At 30.2% G+C, this 27,772-nt stretch overlaps 1 protein-coding gene and 2 long non-coding RNA genes across 6 annotated transcripts; 2 read left to right on the top strand and 1 right to left on the bottom strand.

Moving 5' to 3' along the window:
* The first annotated feature begins 246 nt into the window (after positions 1-246).
* LOC118644819 lies at positions 247-14,226 on the top strand. Its single transcript, XR_004962596.1, has 3 exons — positions 247-582; positions 13,161-13,325; positions 14,090-14,226. It is a non-coding gene; the product is annotated as an uncharacterized LOC118644819 (long non-coding RNA).
* On the bottom strand, positions 5,628-26,561 carry LOC105834209 (death-inducer obliterator 1). 4 transcript variants are annotated; one of them, XM_012676517.3, is made up of 16 exons: positions 26,361-26,561; positions 25,113-25,248; positions 24,035-24,307; positions 23,178-23,428; positions 22,472-22,640; positions 22,080-22,391; positions 21,594-21,997; positions 21,326-21,509; positions 19,251-19,706; positions 18,250-18,374; positions 15,389-15,693; positions 14,105-14,346; positions 13,056-13,499; positions 11,630-11,769; positions 7,708-10,302; positions 5,633-6,779 (listed from the first exon to the last, which is right to left on the bottom strand). In XM_012676517.3, the coding sequence occupies exons 2-16, from the start codon at positions 25,237-25,239 to the stop codon at positions 5,901-5,903; spliced, it is 6,906 nt and encodes a 2,301-aa protein (XP_012531971.1). In that variant the 5' UTR covers positions 25,240-25,248; positions 26,361-26,561; the 3' UTR covers positions 5,633-5,900. The 4 variants fall into 4 exon arrangements, with proteins under 4 accessions (XP_028047353.1, XP_012531969.1, XP_012531971.1 ...); XM_028191552.2 differs by lacking the exon at positions 26,361-26,561 and adding an exon at positions 26,140-26,335 and having other exon boundaries at positions 5,628-6,779; positions 21,326-21,997; XM_012676515.3 differs by lacking the exon at positions 26,361-26,561 and adding an exon at positions 25,695-26,124 and having other exon boundaries at positions 5,628-6,779; positions 21,326-21,997.
* Positions 26,493-27,409, top strand: LOC118644820. Its single transcript, XR_004962597.1, has 2 exons — positions 26,493-26,603; positions 26,708-27,409. It is a non-coding gene; the product is annotated as an uncharacterized LOC118644820 (long non-coding RNA).
* The last annotated feature ends 363 nt before the right edge of the window (positions 27,410-27,772 follow it).

Raw genomic sequence — 27,772 nt, 5'->3', positions numbered from 1 at the left:
TCATCACATATACAAAATTAAATACTCCAAATGTAGTATCGATTCCCAATAGCTAGAGTTATCGTGTTATGGAAGAGAAAGAGTAAAAGTTAAAGTTACAGCAGTAGTACATACTTTGTGTTTTATATACATATACATGCATGTATACATGACACGCATGTGTGTATGTGTGTGTAATGTAGATTATATATATATATATATATATATATATATATATATATATATAAAATGTATATCTTTATATGTACAGGATGATTTCAAATACAAAAAATTGAAGAGAATATTTATTCTTATTACTCTTATACAAGACATAAAGAAGAAAGTCTTGTAAATGTATACTTCTTAAATTGCTTCGTTGAACACTTAATATACTATTATTAATATTAAATTTATTTATACGCACACTTAATATAAAACTGTTTCACCAATACAGGGAAAATTTTTAATATATATGTGTGTGTGTGTGTATGTGTGCATGTGTGTACATGTATATACTAAATTTGAATAAAATATGCCTTAGTGTTTTCCAGATTTTCAACAAAACATGTGATTTTGACATAATCTAATTGTAAAGGACTAAAGGTATAATTATTTTCATTTAATTTAAATTCAAAAGAATAACCAAAACTCACAAATTAAAAAAAATACTAATTCTTACTTATTATAAAAATGAATCTTTAAAGCAATCTTTTTTAATTTGTGATTTTGTTAATGCAAAATGTTCTTTTCTACTTTTTGATTTGAACTTAGAAGCTTACATCTCTATTCTATCAATAATAAGAAAAACTGCAAAAATCTGTTCTTTTTTTTCACATAACTAAAAAATGCCAATTTTGAGTCATATATGTCATTATTGTAGCAAATAACATTAATTCTTTTCATTCGAAAATACATCAAAGAATATCTCTTTCAATTTTTTGTATTTATTTAGGAATATATATATAAAGCTATAATAACTATATGTATAATATCTATTACTATATAATATTATATAATATTACTATATAATAAACAATCATTTCCTATAATTCGATCATTTAGAATTCCTCTGATTTTGATGTAATACGAAAAATTGTTCGTTTTAAAGGGGCAAATATTATGATAGGTAGTATTTTTTATGCTTATTATTTTAAGAATTACGAGATCATATCAATATTTTTTTTTATGGGCGTATTTTCACTAACTTAGCAATGTAGTTCATAAAAGAATAAATTCAACTAATGTATGTTTAAGTCTTGTTTCTTGTAACGATCTTAAAATATTCAACATATTTTATATGGTTGAATTTGTTGTCTTTTTATAAGTTACATTACTGTGTTAACGAAAATATGTTCCATCCCATTAAAAAAAATATTGATCTATAAAATAATCAAATTAAGAAATACTCTGTGATATTATGCAATATGATATACAATATTATATATGTATCATATATGTATACAGCAATATATTGGATATGTATATATCAAATGCGCATATATACATCAGCTGTCTTGTATATATAATTCGACAATCTACTTTCGTGTGCGTATGCGCGCGCATGTGTAACTGGAATCAGCGTTTTATCGGAGCAATATTGTGCGCGAATTATATACACCGCTACTTGTTTTGAAGTATAGAATTTAACATGTTTGCGTTTTCACATTACAATTGCTTATGGAAACCAGAGGCATAAAAAAGATAAACCGAACGAAACTTGAAGAACACATAAAAAGAGGCGGAATTGACAATAAAAGAAGGAAGAGAAAACTGCGTGATTCAAAGAAATAAAGCAATTGTTTTTTTTTTTTAACCGATCTTTATTATTTGATGTTGAATGTTCGATCTATTTTTACTATACCTATGATGGCTCTTCCGAAAATACCGCAACTAATATTTTCATTTTTTTCAATCAGAAGTACTTTGAACATATTAAGAATAATTTAGTTATGACAATTGAATTAAGAGGATGCTAAAGTTGTTCTGTTTTACCAATCAATGTGATTAATTTTGATTCATTAATCGTTTGCGTTTACAGAATTAAAAATACTTTTCCATAATGAAAATACAAATAATAATAGTTGGTATGTAACGATGTTATATGAAAAATAAAAAAGAATTGTAAACTTGTAAAATTTGTCTTACTTTTTCGTACGAAATTATTACATGCCGACTGTTATCGTCTGTACTTTAAATGTGGAAAAGAATTTTTAATTCTGTAAAGATAATTAAAAGATTAATAAATTCAAAATAATTACATTGATTGGTAAAACAGGATAACTTTAGTATCTCCTTAAATCTCCTTAAACTGTTCTTTGTTGGGTTTCTATCTACAAAGAAAATAATTTAAACACAATAGCTTTCATCATGTCCAAATTACCTTCAAATTTTGTAGCTGTATATTTTAAATATGTTATATATACTTATTAAATACATATATACTTAAAGATCATATGTACGTGTGTTACGTAATTTTTGTCGTATGTGTGTGTGTGTGTATATATGTGTGTCTACATATACTTTTTTTCGAAAATCTTTATCGGTTTTCTTTAAGACAAAATAAAATGATATTGAAGATATCTTCGCATATTTTAATACGAGAAAGCCACGGCTATCTTTGCCAATCAGATGAAATTCTTAATAAAATATATTACAGAACTTGTTTAGAATAGCATATATATATTTACATACATGAAGATGACGCGATTGCATTCGCAGAGTTTCGTTTCGCCGACCTCTTCGCTTTGGTATTTACAAGAAAATTTTTTTATGAGCGCGTACAGATGTATTTCACACCAAACGGAATTTTTAAACATTGCTAATGCAATCGACCGCCTTAGTACTTAACATCCATCCTTTGTATTCTAATATTTTTATAGCGTTTCAATATTTTTTTGACTCTGTGGTCGTATCGCTCTTAGTTACTAGAAAAGCAGATACCATTAAGAATAAGATATTTACAAGAACAATAATTCACTCCCAACGCTATTGATTCGACACATGCACGTACAAGCTTCGCGTACATATTACGAATGCATCGATATGCATACACCTTCCATGGTGGTATATTCAACTGTAGATACGTCGACGTCGTGAATAGTCTCAGAATTTATATATGATTCTTAAGTGTTCTAAGGAATAAAAAGATTCTTTACATTAATTCGAGACAAAAAGCCCCGTATATCATTATACATTGTGCCCTAAATGTCGCGTGGCAACGATTAATGATAAACTCTCGAGATCGTTTTGGGATCAAAATCCGAACACTAAAATGTCGAAACAGCAATGGTTTCTAAGTGAGAAGAGTTTAACCCTCAATTGTACTTGTTTGACAAATAAATATTTCAAAATCTTTAACAAAAACTGTACGAAACAAAATTAAGAAAAAATCACAAATATTCTCTAGAAGTTATCAATAAAGTCAGAAAGTTTCGGAGTTAATTTTTATGTCACATATATGTGCTAATAAGAAAAAAGTTAAATGTAAACTACATTTGCCTTATTCGAAAATAATGAAAGACTTTAAAATGACAAATCAAACTGTCTAAAATTCGCGCATTCTGACATAATACATCACGGAGTAAGATATTCTCAAAAACAAATTTTATTTTTACATTGATATAACTTTGCGTACATCTTCATTGGTGTTTAGCTCAAAAATTTTGAAAAAAAAATTTTATTATATATTTTTTGATTTCTTTCTTTGAAAATAATGTTCTTGTTTTATATTTTATTGTTCCTTATATCATATTAATGGTTTTAGGATTCTTTCATATTTAAGAGGTAATAAGTAAATCAGTCAATGTCATTATCAGTTTTTTTTTCCGGAAAAAACAAAAGCCTGGTTTTGTTCCTCGATATAATAAATTTTTTTCGGGAAAATTAAGAACACTAATCTTTGTCATTATTATATCTACGACGGTTAAAAAAAAAATATATATATATATATAATTAATGATATCCTTCGCCATTTTTTTTTAATTAAGAGCACTTGGGTCATATCAAAATACTTCAATTGTGACAATTATGTGTTATTCTTTGACAAGTTTTTATCTACAAAAAAATAATTTAAACACAATAGTTATTATAATATGGCATATAATATATAAAATTTAAAGGTAATTTGATCATAATGAGAGCTATTGCCTAAATTATTTTCTTTATTGATAAAAATTCGTTAAAAAATACTAAGAATTGTCATTGAATTATTCTACCTTCTGAGCGTACAAATTTCGGACAGTTCAATCGATCAATTTTAAAATCTTATTTAAAAATCAATGTTGCTTTGATGCTGGTATTAAGATTTGAATCTTAAAAATTTATTAACGATCGTCATCACACCGAGTTTTGGATACATATCATAGCTTTGAACGCGATTTAATTCTCAGTCGACATATCTTACAAAACCTGCTTTTACACTCCTTTCGACACGTGAAAAGCATCATCAGTAAACACTCAATTTCATCTAGTCATAAGGTGATTTTGTCAAAATTTTGCAAAAAAAAGGATATAAATTTATTAGTTTTTTCTTATTCTTCTCTCCTTTTCCCTATTTCCTTCATCTATTGGGATTTACAATACATAGCAGACCAATTACAACTGTTTTATGACTAAATTCCGATTATTTTTTAAGTAAAGACAACATTCTAGAAGATACGATCCTTTTTTTCACAGAATAAAAGTTTCAAAGAATTCGTTCTAGTGTCGGCAGACATGAGAATACGATGGATAGAGAACTGTGGAAGGAATATTATTTTGTCCGAGTTTTTTCGCAGACAAAATTCTAACACGCACATATCATTGAAGCACCGCATCGTAGTTTCTTTTTCGAGAATACATTAGCGGAATAATGCCTTCTTGCTTAAAATAGTTCTGCTTTCCACTTGCACATGTGTTTCATATATATATGCAATATAGAAAATTGGAAGATTTTTAATTTTAAATGAGAAGATATTACTGATGGTTGTGTGTACTCGAAGAAACTTTATCTGGACATCTCTATATTCGTCACTGAAAATATTCAGTGTTTTTTTTTTATTTTAATTCAACAAATGCTTACGGAAATACATATATTCGCTACTGTTAAGCACGCTAGTCTCACGTATACAACTTCATTCATTTATTTATTCTCTCTCTCTCTCTCTCTCTCTCTCTCTCTCTCTCTCTCTCTCTCTCTCTCTCTCTCTCTCTCTCTCTCTTTCTCTCTCTATCTCATACTGACATTTTCGCATATATGGGTGAAATGTAACCGGAAGCCATCCCGTAATAGAAAGATAGAAGGGATCGAGATGAACATAAAAGTCCAATATTGTCTTGGGTTTAGGTCCACCAATAATCGAGATATTAATTTTTAAAATTATGCGAATGAGAGCGCGCCGAGAGAAGAGCTCAATCTGCTCGAGCCATAACACGGAAGAAAAAATTTATCGTGAATATATGATAAGCTTTCATTAAATTACTGTTCACAATTACGATAGAAATTAATTAAATTATTTGCCGATTTTATACGTTAATATCTCGATTATTGATGGACTTAACCCAAAACAATATTGAACTTTTATGTTCATCTCGATCCCGTCAATCTTTCTATTACGAGATGGCTTCCGGTTACATTTCACTCGGTGTATGTATATATATATATATATATATTTTGTTTTCATTTGTTATTCATTAGCATACAGCCATATATTACAGTCCTACTCGGAAATAGACAACGGAAAGATCGTCTTTTACTACATAGGTTACAAATTACAACAAAACTCGCGTTTTTATCGCTCCGTTAGATCGTTTTTTCTTTCGCGCGTAAAAAAAAGTATATTGTCACTCTGTACACGATAAACGTTCACTGGATAACGCACGTAAAAAGACGCATTACGTCGCCATGCTCGCGAATCACGTAAACTCCAGGATCAGAAACCATCTTATTCGGATGGCCTTTGACCCCAACGAGATTTTGTCCTCGGTAATCTAGAGGGCTCACCACTGTCGCTCAGCTTCCGCTTAACGTTCAGCACGATCCCGCTCTTAGACGAGACCTTTGAGTGAGATGACGTACTCGCTATCTTAGAAACATCCATCGTCGGCGGAGTTGACGGAAAGGAAGGGAAATCTTCGTCCTCGAGACCGGGCGGCTTTGGTTGTTCGGGGGTAAAACTCTTCTTGAAAGAATCCGAAGAGCTTGATTTGTACGATTTGTTCGCCTCCGTCAGCGTAGGTGATTCTGTTGAGAGAGAAGACGGGAGAACTTGCGGTGACACCGGTGCCTCGCTCGCAGAAACGGCAGGTGGCGTTAAAACGAGTAAGGATGACGACGACGATGTGGAAGAGGCTGACGGTGGTGGTGGCGGCGGTACCGGTGGTACCACGGATGCTACTGTTGCTGTTGTTGTTGCTGTTGCTGCCTCGACCGCGGCCAATTCTTCCTCGGCCTTTCGGATCAAATCAAGGTCACTCAAAGTACTCAAAGTGCTTCTGTTCTCCTTGGGAACTTCTGGCGGCGTTTTCTCTGACTGACTGATCCTGGAGGAAGATGAAGGCGAGTATCTCTCTGAGGTCTGGTATAGTGCGGGTAGAAACGACGCACTAGGCTTAGACGGAAGGTAAGGGTCCACTTTTGAGGATTCCTGCCGCTTGACGTTTGCCAGGATTTCTTGTAAATTCGGCGGTATAGTGATATCCGAGACTTTATCAAGAATAGGCTGCGCGAACTTTGAGATGGGCGGCGGAGGCGTAAAGGATCGTGCGTTTGACGGACTGTAAGCTTCCTCGCAGTCGTCAGTAGGCGGATCGAGTCCCAGACCCTGAAAGAATCATAAATTAAGAATAAAGATCCAAAAGTCAATTGAAATGCCAATTGACAGGAAAAACGCGAGTGTTTCTTGACAAATCCGTCTATTTCACCAATGCGAGATTATTTGACAAATAAGAAAAAAATTGACATGTAAATCTGTTACACACAGCTTCAATCAAAAACTTATCACATAAATATTTTTTACACATTCTGCATATAGTTAAGATATCTTTCGATAAAAATCATCTGTGACAGAAGATATAGAGCTACTAATAAATTTGTACTTCAATGAACACATCAAATAATAATTTAAATACTATACAAGACATTTTGGTTGAATTAGGATCATTTATTTTAACTCTAAAAATAAAATTTTAGACTTAATTTATTCTATTTTTGGAAAAATATTTAAATTTTTTTAAATAAAATAAAATTTAAAAACTATTTTCAGTACTTTTTTAAAATTTGAAAAATTTCATATAGTTAAAAAAAGTGGTCTTAATCCAGATACTTTGTATACCCAGGTTTTTAATTTCAGGTATTTCACATAGTTGTATCAACATTATAGAGAATATAATGATCGTTAAATCGCGATATTACACATTCCTCGTGGTAATACACACACATGATCGTTATATCATTTTTTTTAATATAGGAAAATAAGAAAAATTATTTACAATTTATTTTCTACATGTATGATTTTGACTAAATTCTCTTATACTAGTTAAACGGTAAATTTCAATTTTTCATGATGACTTCACAACGGCTTCAATGTCTTTAAATCATTTAATCAAGTTTTCAGAAGTAAGAATCTAAAGCAGCTCAGGAGATGGGATCGGGATATGTGATAGAATTTAATTTGTACAAGACAAACGAAAAGACGCAACAACATAATAATAATCGAGATTGCGAAAAATAAGTCTAATGAAGATTCTCACCGGCAAAGTGGGCGTCGCTTCGTCGAGGAATGACGAGCTAATGTTCTGTATTTGTTGCCTCTGTTCTTCGATCTGTTGCTTTTGCTCTTCGATCTGCCGATTCAACTCATCCATTTTTCTTTGTAACTCTGTAGAGTTTTTACTAGATGAAGACAAAATGTTGACGGCGTTATCAATCTGAGTGGTTTGTAGATTGTTCATATCGTCGTCCATCTCACCAGGGCTATACGGCTCGTCTCCATCATCATCCAACGTGACTTTACCTGGCGACGAAGTCAGGTCGATCTTCGATGATAATTCCGGTACGATTTTGCATATTGTCGCGGTATCTATGACGCCGCGCGACATACCTATGTGTGCCTTGTTCAAAGATTCTAGGGTCATTTGCGTCACCGTCGCCGCTGCCGTTGCCGTCTTTTCTTTCGTCAACTCTAACGTAGCGGTTTTGTACAACATGGGGGATGAAGATGGCGATGGTGATAAGGTTTTCTCCTTCGGCACGCTGATTAATGGCGGAGTATAACTCCTATCAGACGTCTTGGGTGTTTTTGTAGGTAATGCCGGTGGCACGGTCAACAGTCGTTTCTTCTTATTACGAACTATAATACCGAGAAGTAGATGCGGTCGGTGCTCCTCAAACCCGGGACCGGTGAGCGGCATCAGCACCGGCGGTATCGTACTTTGATTCGAAAATGGCATTATATAAAAATCTTTAATATTTTTAGAAACATTACCTACAACGCCTAAACGACTTCTGCTATTCAAATAGCTGTATAGAGTTATGTAAGGAATCTTTTCTTCGTCATTGGCAGCCGTTAATCTGATGACTAGAATCTCCTTCGAGCCACTTCTTTTCATTTTCGAGATGTAGTCCCAAACGGTTTCGTGGCTAATCCTACCGACAACGTCGACGGTGTCCGGTAAATCGTCCATGAGGTCCTTGGCATTGCCGCTTACTTCCTGTGCGGTTATGAAGAACTTTGCGACGTCGACCATATTGACGAAACCGCGCCAGACGGTTTGCCAACTACCCTTCGCCGATGTTTCCTTGTCCGTCATTTGTTCCTTGTCCCTTTCAGTTTCCTCGTTTATGTCAGGCGTCTTGATCGTAACGGTAGAACTGGGTTCTCTGTCCGACACATCAGAATCGTTCCCATCAATTGTGTTTGTTGTCGCTTCGTCCTCTATGTGCCGCCAGAGGCGATCCTCTATCGGTTTTTCCACAGGTGCTGGTGAAATTTCCTTTTTCTTCTCCGTTTCCTTTTTACTTCGTTCCTCTTCTCGTTTATCAAGATCTTTGGGTTCTCTACTGCCGCTGTGATTTCTCGAACAACTATCGTTACGTTTATGCCTATCCTTCTCCCTTTGCCGATCTCTCTCTCTACTCTCCTTTCTGCTTGATTTATCTCGATCTTTAATCCGATCCTTATCCTTCTCTCGTTCTCTGTCCTTGTCGCGTTTGCTCTCCTTGTTCCTATTCAACTTTCGCTCCTTGCTCTTGTCTCGCGTTTTGCTACGATCCCGATCTCGACTATGGCGATGCTGACTGCGACTTCTTTCTCGTCGATCCTTGTTCTTGGACTTAACGCTGTCGTGTTCTCTCCCTTTCTCTTTGTCCTTCCTCCTTCGTTCATCCATGCTTTTGGATTTTTTTGTTTCTATTTGCGTCTTTAGTTTATCTTCATTGCTCTTATCCTTCTCCAAATCGTCGACCGTAGAACTTATATTGTTTCCATCATTCAATGCGGAGACGATATCTTGCACCGGTGTTTTAGGATCAACATGATCGATTCCGCCGTCATTCTCGATTATCTGTTCGCCCTTGTGAGTTTTGACGACAATCGATTTAGCCTGGGTCATCAAGTCCAGTTCATTTTTCTTTATCATTTCTAACTGATGCTTTGTCTCTTTCTCACGCCACTCAGCCAATTCCTGACTGGCCATTTCGTCCGGACTTAATCGTACTACAGCGTCAGGTGTTAATGAGCGATCTGCGATTTTCCTGAACAACGTCAGATTCTTGGTGTCTTTTATATTGAACACAAGACTCCTGTACTTCGCTTTATACTTAGAACCGGTGTCCTTGAAATATTTATACAGTTCGAGTTCTATGTTGAAAGCCAAGTCGGCAATTTCTTCATCGGTTAATTTCAGATCTTCAGTCGCTTTGATACGACTGGATAGTAATACCGTCAGCGTTTTACGGATATTCACTCGTATAGGTTCCGTTTCTGGTTTTTTTACCGGTGTCAATTTAGTTTGTTGTTTCGATTGAGCTGGTGATGGCTTTCCTTCTTGCTTTTTAATCGACGTTGGTTTTGGTGAACCTGCCGCTTGGGTTTTTGTATTCGTGACATTTTTCGACGTTTTTGATATTGTGGGACTTTTTCCTGGCGTCACGGTAATCGTCGTCTGTTTTAGTGTCGGTTTACTGCCCGACGATACGCTTGGCGAAGACGTTGATTGCTGTACAGCGGGAATTATTGTGATTTTTTTGTTAGATGCTAGAACAGTTTGCTTTGATCCAGGTGCCTTCGTATAAATCATCTTTGGCACGTTTTGCGTTTTAACCGGCGATAGCTGTGTATTTTTTGCCTGAAAATAATTCTTTTCGTTAATTTTAAAAATATCTTACAAAAATCTCTAAATAATCTGGAAATTCAAAATATTTTTCATATTTTTACATGTTTATAAAATCAATAATAAATAAAAATCTTCAAAATTTAGTAATAATTACAAATTTAAATGGAATTTTAATCAAAACATTTCTAGTTATCGGAATTAGAATTATCTAGCTAACTTATAAGTTAACTAGAGATTTCTTAATTTTGTATATATTTTCCGACACTCGAATAATAATTAAAATTTAAAAAATTTTTGTTTATCGGTTAAAATAATAAATTTTAGTGCTGATAGTAGCCTAAAGTATTAATTAAAATGGCAATTTGAGTTTTTTATTTTACTCTAGAAATTATGTCTTACTGAGAAATCATGGTCATACCATGAATTGCGATCAAATTAATTTATTGTTAATATTATTATTCGTATTATTATATTTAAAAAATATAAAAATTAATCTTCTAATAGAGAGCAAAATTTTTTTTTAAATATTTATCAATACTCTATTTAAAAAATCTAAAAACTTGTATAACAAAGTAAACAAAATTTCTCAAGCTGAGTAAAAAATACCTAATAAATATAGTAAAATAATGAACTATCAGACAGAAATTATTTCATCATATTAGTAAAAGCAAATAATTTGCATTCTTCTATTTATCACATGTAACATAAAAATAAAAGACATTGATGAAAAAGATCAGCACTAATTATATAATTATAATCTTATATATTATGTGGTATAATTATATAATTTTTAAATATAATTATAGCACGAAATCTCTTCATAGAATATAAAATTTTCTAACTTAAAAGTTTTCTTACATGGAAATGTCATGTGGTTGCAACATCTACATTAGCATAATTATATACAAAATGCATTTCTTAAACTAGATGAATTGAAATTAGATCGATAATTAATTTTATTAAATTCAATTTGGATAAATGTAGAACAAACAAATGTGTTTACAAATTATTGATTTCAAAAACAAGTAGGTAACTAACTTACTAAAACAAAATGATAAAATAATTTCTTGTTGTGTATGGAAATAAAAACACACAAAAGATATTTTACATCAACAAATGTGTGAAATAATTCCATTTTCATTTATCGTATACAATAAACAGAAGCAAATAAATCATTTGCTTTCTAATAAAAATAATTTTCAAGTCAAGTTAATATTTCAATTTGTTTATCAGGCATTTTTTGCTTACTAAATATCATCTATTTTATTCCGATTTTTAAAAATAACATTTTATGTAATTTTAATTTAAACTGTATTTAAATTTGTTATTAAATACGTACGGTTTTTCCAGTTGTTTGAATTTGCGTGACAAGCTTTCCACCTATTTGAAGTGTATTAATATTATTAGCTTCTACTATTTCATAAGTTGGATTCTCTTTCAACCATGCTCGTAAATTGGATCTTAGAGGAGCATCTGCACCTAAAATAATAACAATTTATGTATATCACATATAAGAGTGCCCCATTTTAATTAAAGTAAGCAAATATTTTGAAAATTATAAAAAATACGAATAAATGTTTCAGATAAAAATTGTATAATCTATTCTGCATATAAAAGTATTGAAGTAAAAAAAAATCAATAGTTTCCGAAATATTTTCTATACTTATTTTTTCTTATTTCATTATAAAACCTAAAATATATTGTAAACCATTAATTTTTGGTAACCTTAATACTTCTATCTACAAAGTAATAAGACAAAACAATTGCTATAAAAAATAGTTGTTTAAAAAATGCAATTTGCGATATACAATTACATATCTTTCTCAAAGAGCAATATTGTATTCTTTTACATCAACTGATTTACCTCATTTATCTATACACAAAAGTATTAAAATACATTTATCAATATAATAATAATATACAATATATTTTATATTAAAGTATTAGAATAAAGTATATAAAATATCTCGTAAAAAAAAACTATTGTTTTAACTACAACTATTGTTTTATATATGCAGAATAATTAAGAAGAATTATATATTACGTAATAATATATTACGTAATAATTCTATTTATATAAAAAATAACTTTTATATAATTTGAAAAGTGTTTTTAAAATTGATTTTATTATTTCTCTCACAATTATATAACTTTCTTGTGTTTTTTAAGTCATTTATCTGCAATTAAAACGGGATATCCTGTATATATACGCGTGCGCACACGTGTATATCTGAAGAATACTTCTATTCTAAACAAACATTTTTATTCTCGATTTCTTTTTTAATATACACTTTTATCTAATAACAAATCATTCATTTGTTACAAAAATGACACAACTCAAAAAATAAATTTTTTCAGTTAGAATTTTAAAATCATTAAAGTTTTGTAATATCATTTTTAAATGCAGTTTTAGTTTACTAAAAATTTTAAAGAAATAAATGTATAATTAATTCGTCACCCAATTTATTGAATTGCCATCATTCTTTTTTGTAGATAATTCAAAAATTTCGAGTTATATGATTACAGCAAATGAGCAAACAAAATATATAGAATCAAAATGTACTTACAATAAATTTAGAAAAACAAAACGAGTGATAAATAAAAAATATCGTATTTGTTGATATTTACAAGATTTCACGCGATTATATAACAAATAAATATTAAAACAGCGTAAGAAAGTAATATTTATATGAACAAGCTTACTTAGAATAACAGAGATTTAATTGTATTTTTTTAAATATTTAACATTAATTAGAAATGCTTACCAGTAAGAACTTTACCAGTTTTTCTGTCAAAGACTACTACTCTACTTTCGGATTTTGCCTTTGCAGTCTCCGCAGATAATTTCATAGATTTTGTATTCGATCCAGATGGTACAGGTTTGTCCTTGGTTAAAGTTTCCTGAGCATGTGCGAGAATACACGTGTCCGAACAATAAATGCTAGAGGGTCTGGCTTCCTTCTTACAAACAACACACTGCATTGTGTTAGAAGTTGGAGTGGCGTCACTGTGATCAGTGGAAGAATTCGATGGAGGTATTTCTTTCGCTAGCATAGCTTGCGACGATAAACTTTCACTTGCTGATTCAATCTTTGTTTTTTGTTTTCCAGGTAATGATTGCGAGTTTGACTTCATCTTTTCTTCCTCAGCTTTTTTCTTTAGACAGTTCGGACAAACCCATTCTATACCCTTTTCTTCCATTTGTTGACCTGTCACAGATTTGTATAAAATAGATATTGTGTAAACATAAATATAAAGTTAATGTTTTTCTCTTGCAATATGTAATGAGAAAGTCAAATTAAAACGAGCTCCAAAAAGATTTAGGTTATAATCATGAAATGTAAATTTATTAATAATAATCCAATTCAATTAAGACGTTTCGACTGTATTTAGTCATCATCAGACCAAGAAGATATATAGTTGTGGATAGAAATATAATTAAAATGAGAAAGATACACAATAAACTAAAAAAAAACCACATCTAGAGTCAAATAAGATAAAAAGTGCAGTATAAATTAATAAATATAAAATACAAAATATGTATTAATCCGGATATATTAAATTATTGATGAATAACTGATGATAACTACTAAGTACAGTCGAAACATCTTAATTGATTTAAATTATTATTAAACTTTTATAAACTTCATATTTATGTTTACATTTCATGTTTATAATCTAAATCTTTTTGGCGATCGTTTTGATTTAATCATCTCATTACATATTGTCTTGTAAAATTTTGAGCAGTTTTTATATTGTTTTTTTTTCGTCATCTAAATAATTAATTATAATAATTTAGATTACAGATACTTACCCATGGCTTTGCTGACGTGTACACATTTTCCATGGAACCAGTCTTCACAAACGTCGCAGCATATCATAAATCGATTATTATGTGGTCGTTTGCAGATACACCATAATCGGTCTGGATCATCTTCTGAATCTGAATTATCTTCCTCATCATCTTCATCGTCTTCCTCTTCTTCTAAGTTCATTACTTGTCCTGTTCTGAACTCGTCTTTGTTATGTTGTATTGGTTGCTGAACTGATACCTGACTGTAAATTAAAACAATATTAAATTTTAATTTAGAATATACACACACTAGATTAGTATAAACAAATGGTAACTATTTATTTTAAAAGAGTCACCATTAATAATCTTGACTTTGCAACATTTCTCTGAATGGTCTTTAGGTTTTAACCCATACTTGTAATTTATTAAAGTTATAAACAAAAAAATCGACAATATAAACATGTTAAAATGATATAATCCACAATTAAGGTTAAGAAAAATAAGTTTACTGTTGTAGAATTAATAAGTTTAGAATAGTTTTAAATTTTATTTTTTCGAATGAAATATTGTGTTAATTTAAGTAGTATATAAATAAGTATATGTGTAATTAAATATAATAAGTATATAATTAAATTATTTATATTTTATATTTACTAAATGGTTAATTAATAATAATAAACCAGCAAACGATTCAGACATTCTTAAAATAGTTAAAGCAAAATTTTGACATCGAAAATAATGCAAAATATAAGAACATTTGTATTAAATAGTTAATCATTCTCACAACTTTGTATATCCTTACACCGGAATTTACACTTAAAACATTAAACAATTATAGTGTGATACATAGTAACCATATTTCTTATTTTAAGAGAGAGAGAGAGAGAGAGAGAGAGAGAGAGAGAGAGAGAGAGAGAAAGAGAGAGAAAGAGAGAGAGAGAAACAGACACTCCTTCCACAAACAAGTATAATGTAAATATTTTTGATTAGTTTAAATTTATTAGAGTTTTGTCACTTCATCTTTTGCCAATTTTCAATCTCTAATAATTAATAACTAATTAACGAATTACAAACGCTTGCTAAAATTTTTTGGAGGTCACTCAGACGAGTGACTTTGGACATATGTTAAAGTCAAGAGGTGCCCCTGAAGTCAATAATTATCAAACATACTTATTTTGTACTTCATCATAAGTAACGAGTTACTTTTCAACTTTATTATGTATACATATATACATACATATACACGCGCACGCACGCACACACATTTTGTGTGTGTGTGTATGTGTGTGTGTAAAATGTACTTACGCAAGCTTCTCTACTTTCTTTGCTGGTTCAGGATTTGTCTCAACTTTCGCTTGCAGTCGTTTACTTCTAGTAGCAGGTGCTTCGATAGGTGGTAACTTAATAATACGATTGCCCCGAATAATTTGAATCTCCTTATCATCCTTTGAAGGCTTTTTATTAGTTTCTTTCAAAACATGTGTTTGTCCTGTTGATACAACCTCTGTTGGTTTAGAGTCTTGCTCGGATGTTATTAATGTAGACATAAGCATGCTACCTGATGCTAATGGTTCTGGTATCACTCGTTGCCTGGGATCATTTAGCGTAGCCTGCAATGTAAACCACCATAAAGAAATCCAAAAATAAAATACTAATTATTTTCATTTCTAACTGTCTTTTAAACATCGTAGTTATCATTTATAATATTGTAATTTATTATAAAATAAAATTACAATAATAATAATTCTTTATGTAAGACACAATAAGATCACGTTTCAAAATTAAATTAAATTTATAGAACGCCGGTTAAAAAAAGCACCCTTATGAAACTATAAACAATAAATTATATAATTTTTATTTTGGACTTTAGCGCAATAAATTTTTATTCAATAATTACAATGATGACCAATTACAATAATTTTTTTATTAACAAAAGTAAAAAATAAAATAAGATAATTATAGCTTATAATTACAAATACTGCAGTGCAGGCTACTTTAGAATTCAGTTACTTTTAGAGAATCCATGCTAAAATTGTTTTTCTACACAGTTTTGAATAAATACATCCATATAAAAACATTTACATAAATCGAGTAAATTAAATTGCTATTTTAAAAGAACTGCCTTTTAAAAAAATAATAATTATTATTATTAAGGCTCGACATGAGAAATATTTATTGAAAACAGATTTCTGTTTAACCGAATTTCTAAAATATTAAAAAAATTGTGTAATTATGTTATTCATAACTAGGAAAATTATTTGCAGCCTGCTAAGTTTTTTCCAATAAATTTTTTCCAAAAACAACTTTTGGAAAAAATTTATTGGAAAAAAACATAAAATAAACATTTATTCTATTATAGAGAATTCGATTAAACGTACTGGTACACATTTATGTTTCTTAATTGTAAAAATGTTTGAAAACAAAGTTTTTAGGGATTTTTACATTGCACTATTTTTTGTTATTATTTCAAAAAATTTTCCTGTCAGGAAAGATTAACTTGGAAGTTAAAACTAAAGATATACTCGTTGTTTATATTAACTTACAAGAATTTATTAGGAAAATCATACTAAAACTTTAAGAAAACTAGTAATAGTCTTATATAAAAAAAGAAGCGCTATCAAACTCCCATCATTTCTAGCATAATTTTATAAAGTTCATTCCACGCTCGCAACACTACTAGGATCATTATATCTTTGTTATTGAATATGTTTAATATGCCGTGTATTACGTGTACCGCCGATGGCACATGTTAAACTTTTCATTCATATAATATATTTATTTAAATGTGTTCAAAACAAATTTTATAATAAATTTAAGACCAAAAAATAAAAAAGTTATTTGTGTGATCAAATTTTATTCATCTAAGCGTTTCACTACAGATTTCAAATAACTTTTACAGCTTTCATAATTTAATGAAAATTGCCTTGATCTTGCTGATAAACTTGTGACAATATATATATATATATGTGTGTTGTTTCAATTCGAAATTGTTCAAGATAAATATATGGCAAGTTGCCAGAATTATAAGCAAGCAGAGATTTGTGCAATTTTACTGACAAGGAAACCTCGCGAACTCAAAAATTCAGATTTTAATAAAACTTGACATAAATGTAAAGGGAGTACATAAAATGGATGAAGTACAGGAAATACATGAACTTATAGAAATTTTCAGTTGTGGCTAAAAAATATTTGAAGGAGTGCATACAACTACCTTTCAAAGCAAAAGTGTTTTTACCTTTGAAGAATGGTTTCATCCCTTCAAATGTAACATGAAAATATATAAATTCATATATTTATCTTATCTACATTACGTCAAGTTTGAAAACCATAAATAAAATCTGAATTTTTAGGTTTGCGAGGTTTTCTTGTTAGAAATGGAACGATAAATGCCACGTGTTTACAAAATTTAATCAATTTGTCAATTAAATTAATAATAAACGATTACAATTTTTTAATTTCCTTAAAATAATTTAAAATATTAATCAATTAAATTTTTAACTGATTAATATAAAATAAATTGTGTACAATTTGTTATTGTAAACCTTTTTTATCTTATCAATTATTTCACTTAAATAAGCAAGTGTATCGTTTCAAAAATTTAACAGTACTTTTCTGGACAGTTAAGATGTATTATTGTAAAGTTTCACTAACATCTGTTCATTACTTCTATGTTTAATACGACAATAAAAACTGAAAAATCCTGAAAATTCATCGATTTCCACAAAAGCCCATGTTAATAAAATATTTAATATCTAAATAACTAGCTAGTACAGCTTTCTGAAATTTTGAGTCAATTTATACACTAATTTGAACTTCTCTACAAAGTTTCATGAAAATCTATTCATTTTGATTTAGCAGCGGAACTCCCTTAAATTTGAATATATTACATGAATGTATATATTGAAAAGTTACTTTTTGTTATTTAACTGTACTTGTAATTATATTTAGCTACACATTTTCAATTAATCTTGTGTCTTTTAATATGTGTCAAATTTTTTATCTGCTTGTATTCCCAAGTAGATAATTATAAAACCTTACAACTTGTATGTTTCTCAAAACTTAAACTCATGATATAAAATTTCGACTTGTATCACTTTTTTGCGTGGATACAATACATATTATTAGTATAAATATATTTTAAAATAATATTACATATATACACTTACATGTTCAGTTAAATCGACTCCAAGTTCCTCCTGTAACAACAATGCTTCGGCAAATAGCTCTTCCTCGTGTTTGGTGGCTTCCATTTCTAAAGTAGCTAATAAATGTTCTTCTCCTTCAATCCCACCTTAAGCAAGTAAAATGCTTTTAATAATTATTTTAAAGTAATTTCTAATTTTAGGATAAAAGAAAAAGAGAAAAAGCAGGAAAAATTTAAATCATAAATAGAAGAATGTGCTTTTTAAGTTAAAAAAAATACAAATACAAATACAAACACACTGATATATTTTTATCGGAAAAGAATGCAAATTGACAATAAAACTTGTTTTTTAAATATAACTTAGAATATAAAATCATATTAAATTAAGTAATTATCTTTAATAAAGCAGTTCTTGGTACTAAAGAAAGATAAACAATAGCAACATAAAATATAAATTTTAGTCGTACAAAGCATCACTGCACTAATCACTAAAATATTATTTACAGTTACAACTATTTAAGGAAAAAATTAAAATAAGACTTCAAAATAATAAATTGCAAATCGATATTTTTAAATCCAATTTTTATATAGTTTATATTTAAATTTCTTCAAAATAAAATTGTAATATTGTTACTTTTACTTGTTCACTGAATAGTGCAGTAATCCTACTGTACACTAGATGTTAAGAACAATGTTAAAAATATCTTTTAATTTTTAATTTTTATTTAACAATAAAAATATACAAATAAAGGAATTAAACGAGAAAATATAAAATATGTTTATTAGGATAACATACATATATGCATATAATAAAATAAGACATAATAAAAATAAGAAAACAAAATAATAATGGCATAGAAAATGTTCTATACATTGTAAAATACGAGTAGAAATAATAAATTCTTTTTATTAAGAATTTCTAAAAAATTAATGTATAATTAATTTTTTAGAAATTAGTTGTAAATAGCACATTGAACAATACTAAGAAGCTAATATTACAAGATATATTAGATATAATTTTACCTGTATCTAATGATGGTTGTAATTCTTCCGTCAGAGGCGGTTTTGTTTCCGATTTTTGTTTGTTTTCGCTTTCGGGCATCACATCGGGCATCACATTACCTTCGTCGAGATTTAACTGCGGTTCTAACTGGACAGGCTGTTCAGAAGTATCAAATATTGTTTTTTTGTTAGAAAGATTGGAAGTGTTCTGTACGTTCTGTACGTTTGAACCAGCAGTAATGCCGACGTTTAACGAAACAGTTGTGGGAATAGAACCGGTTGGCGATTCAGATGTTGATACTACTGTTGTGAAAGGTGACGTCGGAGTCATAGATGTTGCAGCATTATCAATGACTTTTCCGTCATTATTCGAACCCACTCGTCGAATTATATCCGGTGTTGAAAAAAGCGCGGGACCTAGGGTATCGGCTACATAGCCTGGAACCTTTCGATTATCTTTTTTAAGCTTCTTCGCACCTGTAAAAAAATATTTGAAAAGTATAATTAAATATATAGGATATCGCGTGTGGCTTCATGTGAGAGCGACAAATTCGTAACAAGTCTGGAGTTCACACACTGGATATCACATATATAAATTTTTAAATTCATAATGTTTAGCGGAAATTACAGAAATATTCAGAACTGACATATAGATCGATAAAGTCCTACAACCCCATATTAAGTGTCCAGCAGAGTTAACAAAGAAAAGAAAACCAACCTATTTCTCCACGTTTTCTAGAACTCTGAGTTAACTTCTCCTTAATTTTTTAGTATCTTTTTTCATAATGCATAGAATATCTAATACTAACAATTGGACTAGCAAATAATCACTATTTTTTAATATCACATTATGTTTTACATTATGTGATATATTTTAATATATTTAATATCATAATAATTTTAATAACATTTTTGCAATAAAATTTTTGAACAATGCTATTTATATTAACAAACATATGTTAATATGTTACTAATATGTTGCCATTAATATTTTTTAGTATATTTAATATTGAGAACCAAGGTTTATACAAAATGATGATAAACAAAATCTAGAAGTCATAAAAATTTGACTTTTTCCTGACATTTCCAGATTTATAAAATTCCCGGTTTTTAGATTTTTTTGACCATTGGACCCTAAATTACTACAATTTAATATCCTTACTTCGATTTGCTCTTACATGAAACCGGTCACAGATATGTAACTCAGATATGTAAGAATTCAAATCTTTTAAAAATCTGTTGCTAAGTAAACAAATTTACGATATATTTTTTTATATTAGTCCAATTTGGAAAAACAAGTATTTTATCTAACATTTTAAAAAATATTAGATTAAAAAAAAATCTGAATACACAATTATAAAATAGATAAAAATTTTGTTTAAAACATACTTCTATGTTCTCACGTTTTGTTAATACAGTTAAAAAAATACTAAAATAAAACCATTAAATATCTCTTAAAATTTTTTTGAATGCTAAATATAAATCATCAATTTGTTGTTACATTACAATTTTAAAATCAAAATTGCAAAACAAATTACTATTATGTATTTTGTATTATAACTGCAATATATAACATGCTGGAGAAATTGAAAATTACAATACTGTATTAATAAATTGTCAATAATCTGATTTGCAATTTTTTCTCAATACATTTCATATTTAATTATAAATATTTTATAATAACCAACACAAAAAATTTCTGGAAGTCTTAACATACTTAATTTTGATTGCGACAAAATTTCGCTAGTACGACACGTAACGATTTTATGATTTAATAAAAATAACTTTTTGTATCTTTAGTTGTAACTTTCTCAAAATTTTAACGTAAAAGAACAAATTAAAAATCTGAGTTGATTTCAGCACCCAATAAATTATAGAAAATGAGTTCCGGCGTTTAAGTTTTTTTAACTGTGTAATTGCTTGAAATTAAGTATAAATCTTTGAGGAATTGTTTCACTCCTTAAATCTTAAATAGACTGATAAAATCTAATTACAAAGGAAAGACGTGTCTTTTAGATTTTTGTTTTAATAACACATTTAAAAAAAATCGAATTAATTTTGGAAAATTACTGGCAATGAGATAAAAAAATACCAACTATCTAATGTCTTGATCTCTGCAGTTTTCGTAGAATTTTCTTCTCCCTTTGAAAGTGATTCTATGCTGGCATCAGATTTTCTCTTTTCCCTCTTTACATCACCAGGCTTGATCTTTATTGGTGAGTTGGCGATAGATAAAACAGTTTTCGGTTGCTGCTGTATTGGTAAGTCTGGGGTCACATTCTGTTGTTGTGTCATACACTGATGTAATCCGACATGTTGCGCCACTATCGTTTTCGTTGGAGAAACTTGCATGTTTGGACTTACCGGACTTTTAGATGTCACTGGTATTTGCAGTAATTTCCCATCTTTGGTCGTAAAGAATTTTGTACCGGCTTGACTTGCAAGCTTTTCCTTTGGAACTAACACAGTCTTTTTAAGACCAATATTCTTATTAAGTTCGTTCGGTTTCATAGGAACTTGTTTTTGAATAAACGTAACCTTCTGATTGTTTCTTCCTTGACCAGGTTTGGTCAATACCATGTCACCCTTGATCATATTAGCATTAATTATATTTGCTTTCACTTGATTTGTCGTTTGTAGTGGCTTTTCGTACACTGGTGGCGATTCTTGAGACGCAGATAGAGACATCTCTGTAAACTGCAATTCCTCCTTTTTCTTCCCGCCGAGTGTTTTGACTTGTCTCTTACTCTTAGCAGGACTAAATCTCTCTGATAATGAAAAATATGACATTATTTTCCTCAGTTTCAAAAAATAAAATACTTTATAATAAACTAATTACACATTACATACCCGATTTATCGTCTTTCTCCGGAGTTTTCATTGCATTAACGGCAGCAGCCATCTCCCTGTCTAATCGTCGCACTTGTTCCATATCCAATTGCTTGTTTTGACCTCTTCTTCGAACAGCTGTCATGCTACCACCTCTTGTAGTAAGACCTTTTCGTCCTCCTCTAGATCTAGCGTTGCTTCTCCTGGAGCTACGAGGACCAAAATCTGAATCATTATCATTATCGGACGGTGGTTCTGGTTCCGAAGATTCCGTAGATGATTCTGTGAGTTCATCATCTTCTTCTTGCTCTTCCTTGTTGTTTTTGACTTGTACTGTAAACATTAATAATTCGTTCTTAATAATCTTATAAATTTAGTTAATAATTAAAAAATAATAATTGTTGAAATAATACATTTAGCTGTTCCTTGTTGAATATTTGTTATATTTTTCGGCACTGAATGACCCGGCAATTTCGGAGTCCCAACGATGCCTGTATTAGTTCTAGAAGATCCAGTTACACTTGAAAGTGTAGACACAGGTTTTCGTACTGATCTGTTTATCTGTTTGCTTTGTGAAGGTATCTACAAAACACCAAATAAATATATTAATTGATCATACATAATATTATGTTTACTATATAAATATTTAGCAACAAAAATTTAAGAAGTTATTTTAGATAATAAAATAATACAAAAATCAAGATTAAATTTTTAATTATAATTATCTAAATATTTACGTAAAAAATTTCTACTATATAAATATTTAGCAACAAAAATTTAAGAAGTTATTTTAGATAATAAAATAATACAAAAATCAAGATTAAATTTTTAATTATAATTATCTAAATATTTACGTAAAAAATTTCTAAAGTACATAAGTATTTAAATATTATAATTAAAAAACAGTCTCCACTAAAATTGTTATTCTCGATTTTGTAATTGTAAATACTTAAATATTCACATAAAGTGCCTAAAGCATGTAAACATTTAAAAATATTTTACAATTAGAAAACAAATCGCAATTTTGTTATTCTTGATCTTTGTTTCATTTAATCATCTAGAATTAATTAAATTCTCTATCTGTTACCAAATATCTTGTGTATATGTAAAAATACTTACAGTTATATTCTTCATAATATTCTTGCTTTTGACTCCAGCATTGTCTGTGTTATTAATGGATGGTGGCATAATAGTTCGAGAAGATGATTGATGTATATTGTACTGTGTATCATTGGATTCCGACAAATCATCCACAACTGGTAAAGGGTCCCTTGGCACTGGATCACTAGGTGAAAATCTGCTCGTGTAACAATGATCCAGTTGTATATTATATCGCATCGTGTTCTGTAATTCTTCTTTTGATAACATATCTAAAAAGAATTAGTACATAGAGAAATTGTATAAATTAATTATTAAGCCAGAGAAATATATAAAAAGTACATCAGTGCAATCGATAGTGAGACGGCAAAGAAGTGAAAGCGTGTTTGACTCGCAAAATGAGTTTGGACAAGCCTGTTGTATAATATTAAAAAGAATTATAAAATTTAGAAAATCACAAAATTTTTAGGAAAAAAATTATTTTAGATTATAATCCTTAATATTTATTATAAAATTAATATTTAGTTTAAACACAGATTAACTTCAATAAGTAATTAAAAAACAATTTACTATTTTTCTTAAAAATATAACTCTTATAATATTTAATTTTATAATATTAGTATATAATTTGGATCGTATGATTAATGAGTTACTTTATTATAATCTAGTGCTTATTTTTAGTCAACAACATGCCGTCGTAAATTCAAAAATTCACAAACCAAAAGTTGTGAGTAGAAAGATATGTATTTCCAATAATAAAATTATAAAGATTGTTGAGCAAGCAAAAAATCTTTTGTATCACTGTAGTCAAAACTTAGAGAATAAAAGCAAGTTTAATAAAAAAAAAAAATAAAGTTTAACATAAAAAATATATATACCAAGCATTGCAGTGACATTTTCTCCAAGTATCTGCTTTGCTTCTTCACTTTGAAGAGCTGTTTGTAATGTTTCCAATTGTTCTGGATCCATCTCCAGATCCATGAAAGGATCTACCAATCCACTTGGGTCTGTACTGGCATTGGCATTTACTGGACTTGCTGTAGAGTGAGAAAATGTTGGTGGATCTACTGTCAAAGTAATTTCCCCATTTTCAGAGTCCGGGTCAGCCTGTTCCATTCTTACCACGTTAACGGTAGCAGTCGATTGATTCACTAAAACAGCGATTTAATATTGTTATATATTACTTATCAAAGATTATACATTTATGCCAATCTTTTCGAGAGATTATTATATACACAGAAAGATGTAAATTCTACCACTAAGAAAAAAAGCAATTACTGTTCTTTTTATGTTCAACAAAAAATATTTCTTGCAAATAGTCTTAATTCTAAAGTGTTTCTAATATACTACTATAAATTTTCACTTGGGTGCTAATTCAAATTTAATCGTTTTTGTTATTAAAATTTTGATAACTTAAAATAACATTTAATACAATATTTTTACATTAATAATATTAAGTTATTTAAAGACCTTGCAATCTGTAAAGTAGAAAAAATTCTTGATTATACAGGTGTTTTCAACTAAAGTAATATTAATAAAAAAAATATTAGTAATATTATAGGATTAAAATATATTCATTATGTTATAGTAGAAAATTATATATATATATATATATAAACTTTCTAATAACAATAATAAATTATTGTTAAAAGATATATTTCTAATAATAAATTATTAGTAAAAAAATATTATATTAAAAAAATATATATATAAATTTAAAAGAGTAAACAAATTTGTGTTACCTTAATATTCTTAATTAAAATGTTCAATTACTAGAATTCAGAATATACTTTAAATAAATTTGTTTACAATAATCTTATGATAGATTTTCAGATATATAAACTTATAAAATATTGTGTTTGAAACAAATAATACTCATTTAATTCTAATAATTTATAGTATGTATTTTTTGTGTGCATTTCTTATTTTACTCAGTTTGCTTGCTTAATAACTTACTTATCAGATTTTGTAGAGTTGTCTGATCAACTGTTATTGTCCCATCATTATTGAGAACAAAGATTAATGTATCATCCTTTTTCTCAGAGCTGCTCTCCTGCGGCTCAACGACGTATGAACTGGACATTCTGCTTATCTGGGAACAAAACATAAGGTTGTAAGTATTAAACAGTATTGCTTCAATTTACATTTCACAATTACATCTGTATGGATTATTTACGATTATGGTCTACATTGTTTATAATCTTAATCTAATAAATCTTTCTCAAGTAGATAATGCAATATCATATAATAATCCTTTAAATGATAGCTTCTGAACAAGCAACAATATTAGTGCAATAATAAATTTTGTTCCACACTCTAGGACATGATTTTTCACACGCTTTATTCTTTTTTCTCTTTTCTAGGGCTGCATTCAGGGATATCTAATCTTTAATGTTCATCAAATGTTAAACAAGGATGATAAAATAATACTTAGGGGTACTCAAGTAACGTTTCTGCTGAATGCAGTCTATAGGATGAAAAGGAAGAAAGATAAGTTTCATCGGGAGCGTCGAAAGACCGCTATAAGGTTATGGTTACCTTGGCGTGAAATCGTTCACGTTCACAAATTAGGCGAAAATTTCACGAAATTGATCCCTTCGTCGACCGACGAAACATCCCGGAGCACGCGATCGCGACGTTGAGCACGTTCTTCGGCGATAAACGGCCACGCTGTCTACGAAATCGCGTTCCCGCGTCAAGGTTCACCGTCGCCGCGTCGCAAATACAAACGACCCTCAATAATAATAATAATAATAACCACCAGCACCACGAACCACGACACGATACCTCTCGTCTCTGCGGAGAGAGATGGAGAGAGAGAGAGAGAGAGAGAGAGAGAAAGAGAGAGAGGAAAAAAAGAAGCGGAAACGAGACGAGTCGGTGAGTCGGAGTAGAATCGAACCGCGATCGAATAGAATCGAATGCAAGTTGCCGCACCGTCGTCTCGCGTCACAATGTGTGAGAGAAGCAAACATGTACATACGTGACGCGCGCGCTAGCGATGGAATCGATAAGTTAGCGTGCGGGCAAGCACGCGCTTCGCCTCGTCGCTCACGTCGTCGCGTCGGAAGACGTCCGCCTGAACGGGTAAACAACGGTATACCGCCAAAGCCGCCGAGCGGTCGGCCATTTTGTTTGGCCTGCGTCGGGTGGTAGCGCGACACCATCATCGGTTGTCGTTGTTGTCGACGTGTTGCAGCTTACCCGTTATTTTCCCCTCGCCGTCGCCGATTCGTTCGACCACGAACGAGTCCTCGATGATGATAACAACGACGACGAAGCCGTCCCTTCACGCGCAGCTCCCTCCGTTCGCTCTCACTCACGATATCCGTTCCAAATATTCATCGCATCGTCATTCGTCCACGCGAATCGGCAGCCGATTACAATACATAAACGTCTCGCACGCGCACACACTGTAGTGCACTGCACTGACTACGTATGTGCACGGTAAGTTCATACATACTTACATGCGCGCCTCGCATCGCATTGCGCAACCATCTGAAGCAAGGCTATCGAGTGGCGCGCAAATTTAAATCCCTCTATCTTTACAGTGACAAGAAAGACCGAGATCTTAGACTCTACGCACAATTGAAAAATATTAGATATTAGAAATAAAAATTAGAATTTTAAGCGCTCCTATAAGTAGCGCCCTTTTTACGATATTATGTTTAGTGTATGAATTTACAATAACATTGTCATAATCCCAATGAGACATGATCCATTGAATCGACGTCGAAATCATTGACATATCGAATCGAAATAGCGTTCGAAATAAGTTCATTTTGATGAGTTTTGTGAATATCAATTTTTTTAAAGATACACATTATTTGCAATACGTATTTATCATTGGGATGTTAAATAAGTAAAAATACGACATTTTTGCTAAGATATTGTGAAAAAAGCATGTTAAAAAAAGGTCGATTTTCCGATTAAAAATGTAACCTAGTTTTGTGTGTGTGTGTGTGTGTGTATGTCGGGGGGAGGAGTATACGATTATGTCATATTTAAAATAAATCTTTTTATTGTAGCTGTATTCTGAAATTCATTGCCAGTACTGAAAATCTATCATAATATGAATTATAAATTTTCAATATTAGCAGTGAATTTCGGAACACAGCATGTGTATATAAGATTAAAATTGTTTTAAAATCTTTTTAAAAACTTTGTATAAAAAAAAGGCGCACTTACTGTATCGGTCATATATTTAACGCCTAAAAATTATAAAAAAGAAATAAAGTTTTTGTGCTAAAAAAGTCGTTTTTATTGACTTTTTTAGTGAACAGCATTAATATTGTTTTAATATGTTTATTCCAGTTACAGAATTACTAATGTATATATAATATATATGTGCGTGCGTGCGTGCGTGCGTGCGTGCGTGCGTGTGTATGTGTGTGTGTATGTGTGTGTGTGTATGTGCGTGCATGTGTGTGTAATTAAAAATCGTGTGCCGGTTATCGCTGACTAGCAACTTAAAGAACTTATTCAGTTGTTACTTTATTATATTTATTTTATATTAAAGATAACTAATAATATAGAAACAGTGGATTAAATATCAGTATGAAGCAACAGACATCAATCGTGTTGATATCAATAAAGTAGTAGGGCTGTGCGTACAA

Source organism: Monomorium pharaonis, chromosome 3 (genome assembly GCF_013373865.1).
Source record: "Monomorium pharaonis isolate MP-MQ-018 chromosome 3, ASM1337386v2, whole genome shotgun sequence".
Classification (NCBI taxonomy): domain Eukaryota; kingdom Metazoa; phylum Arthropoda; class Insecta; order Hymenoptera; family Formicidae; genus Monomorium; species Monomorium pharaonis.
The sequence above is the reverse complement of the archived record's forward strand: the minus strand, read 5'-3'. Positions and strand labels throughout refer to the sequence as shown.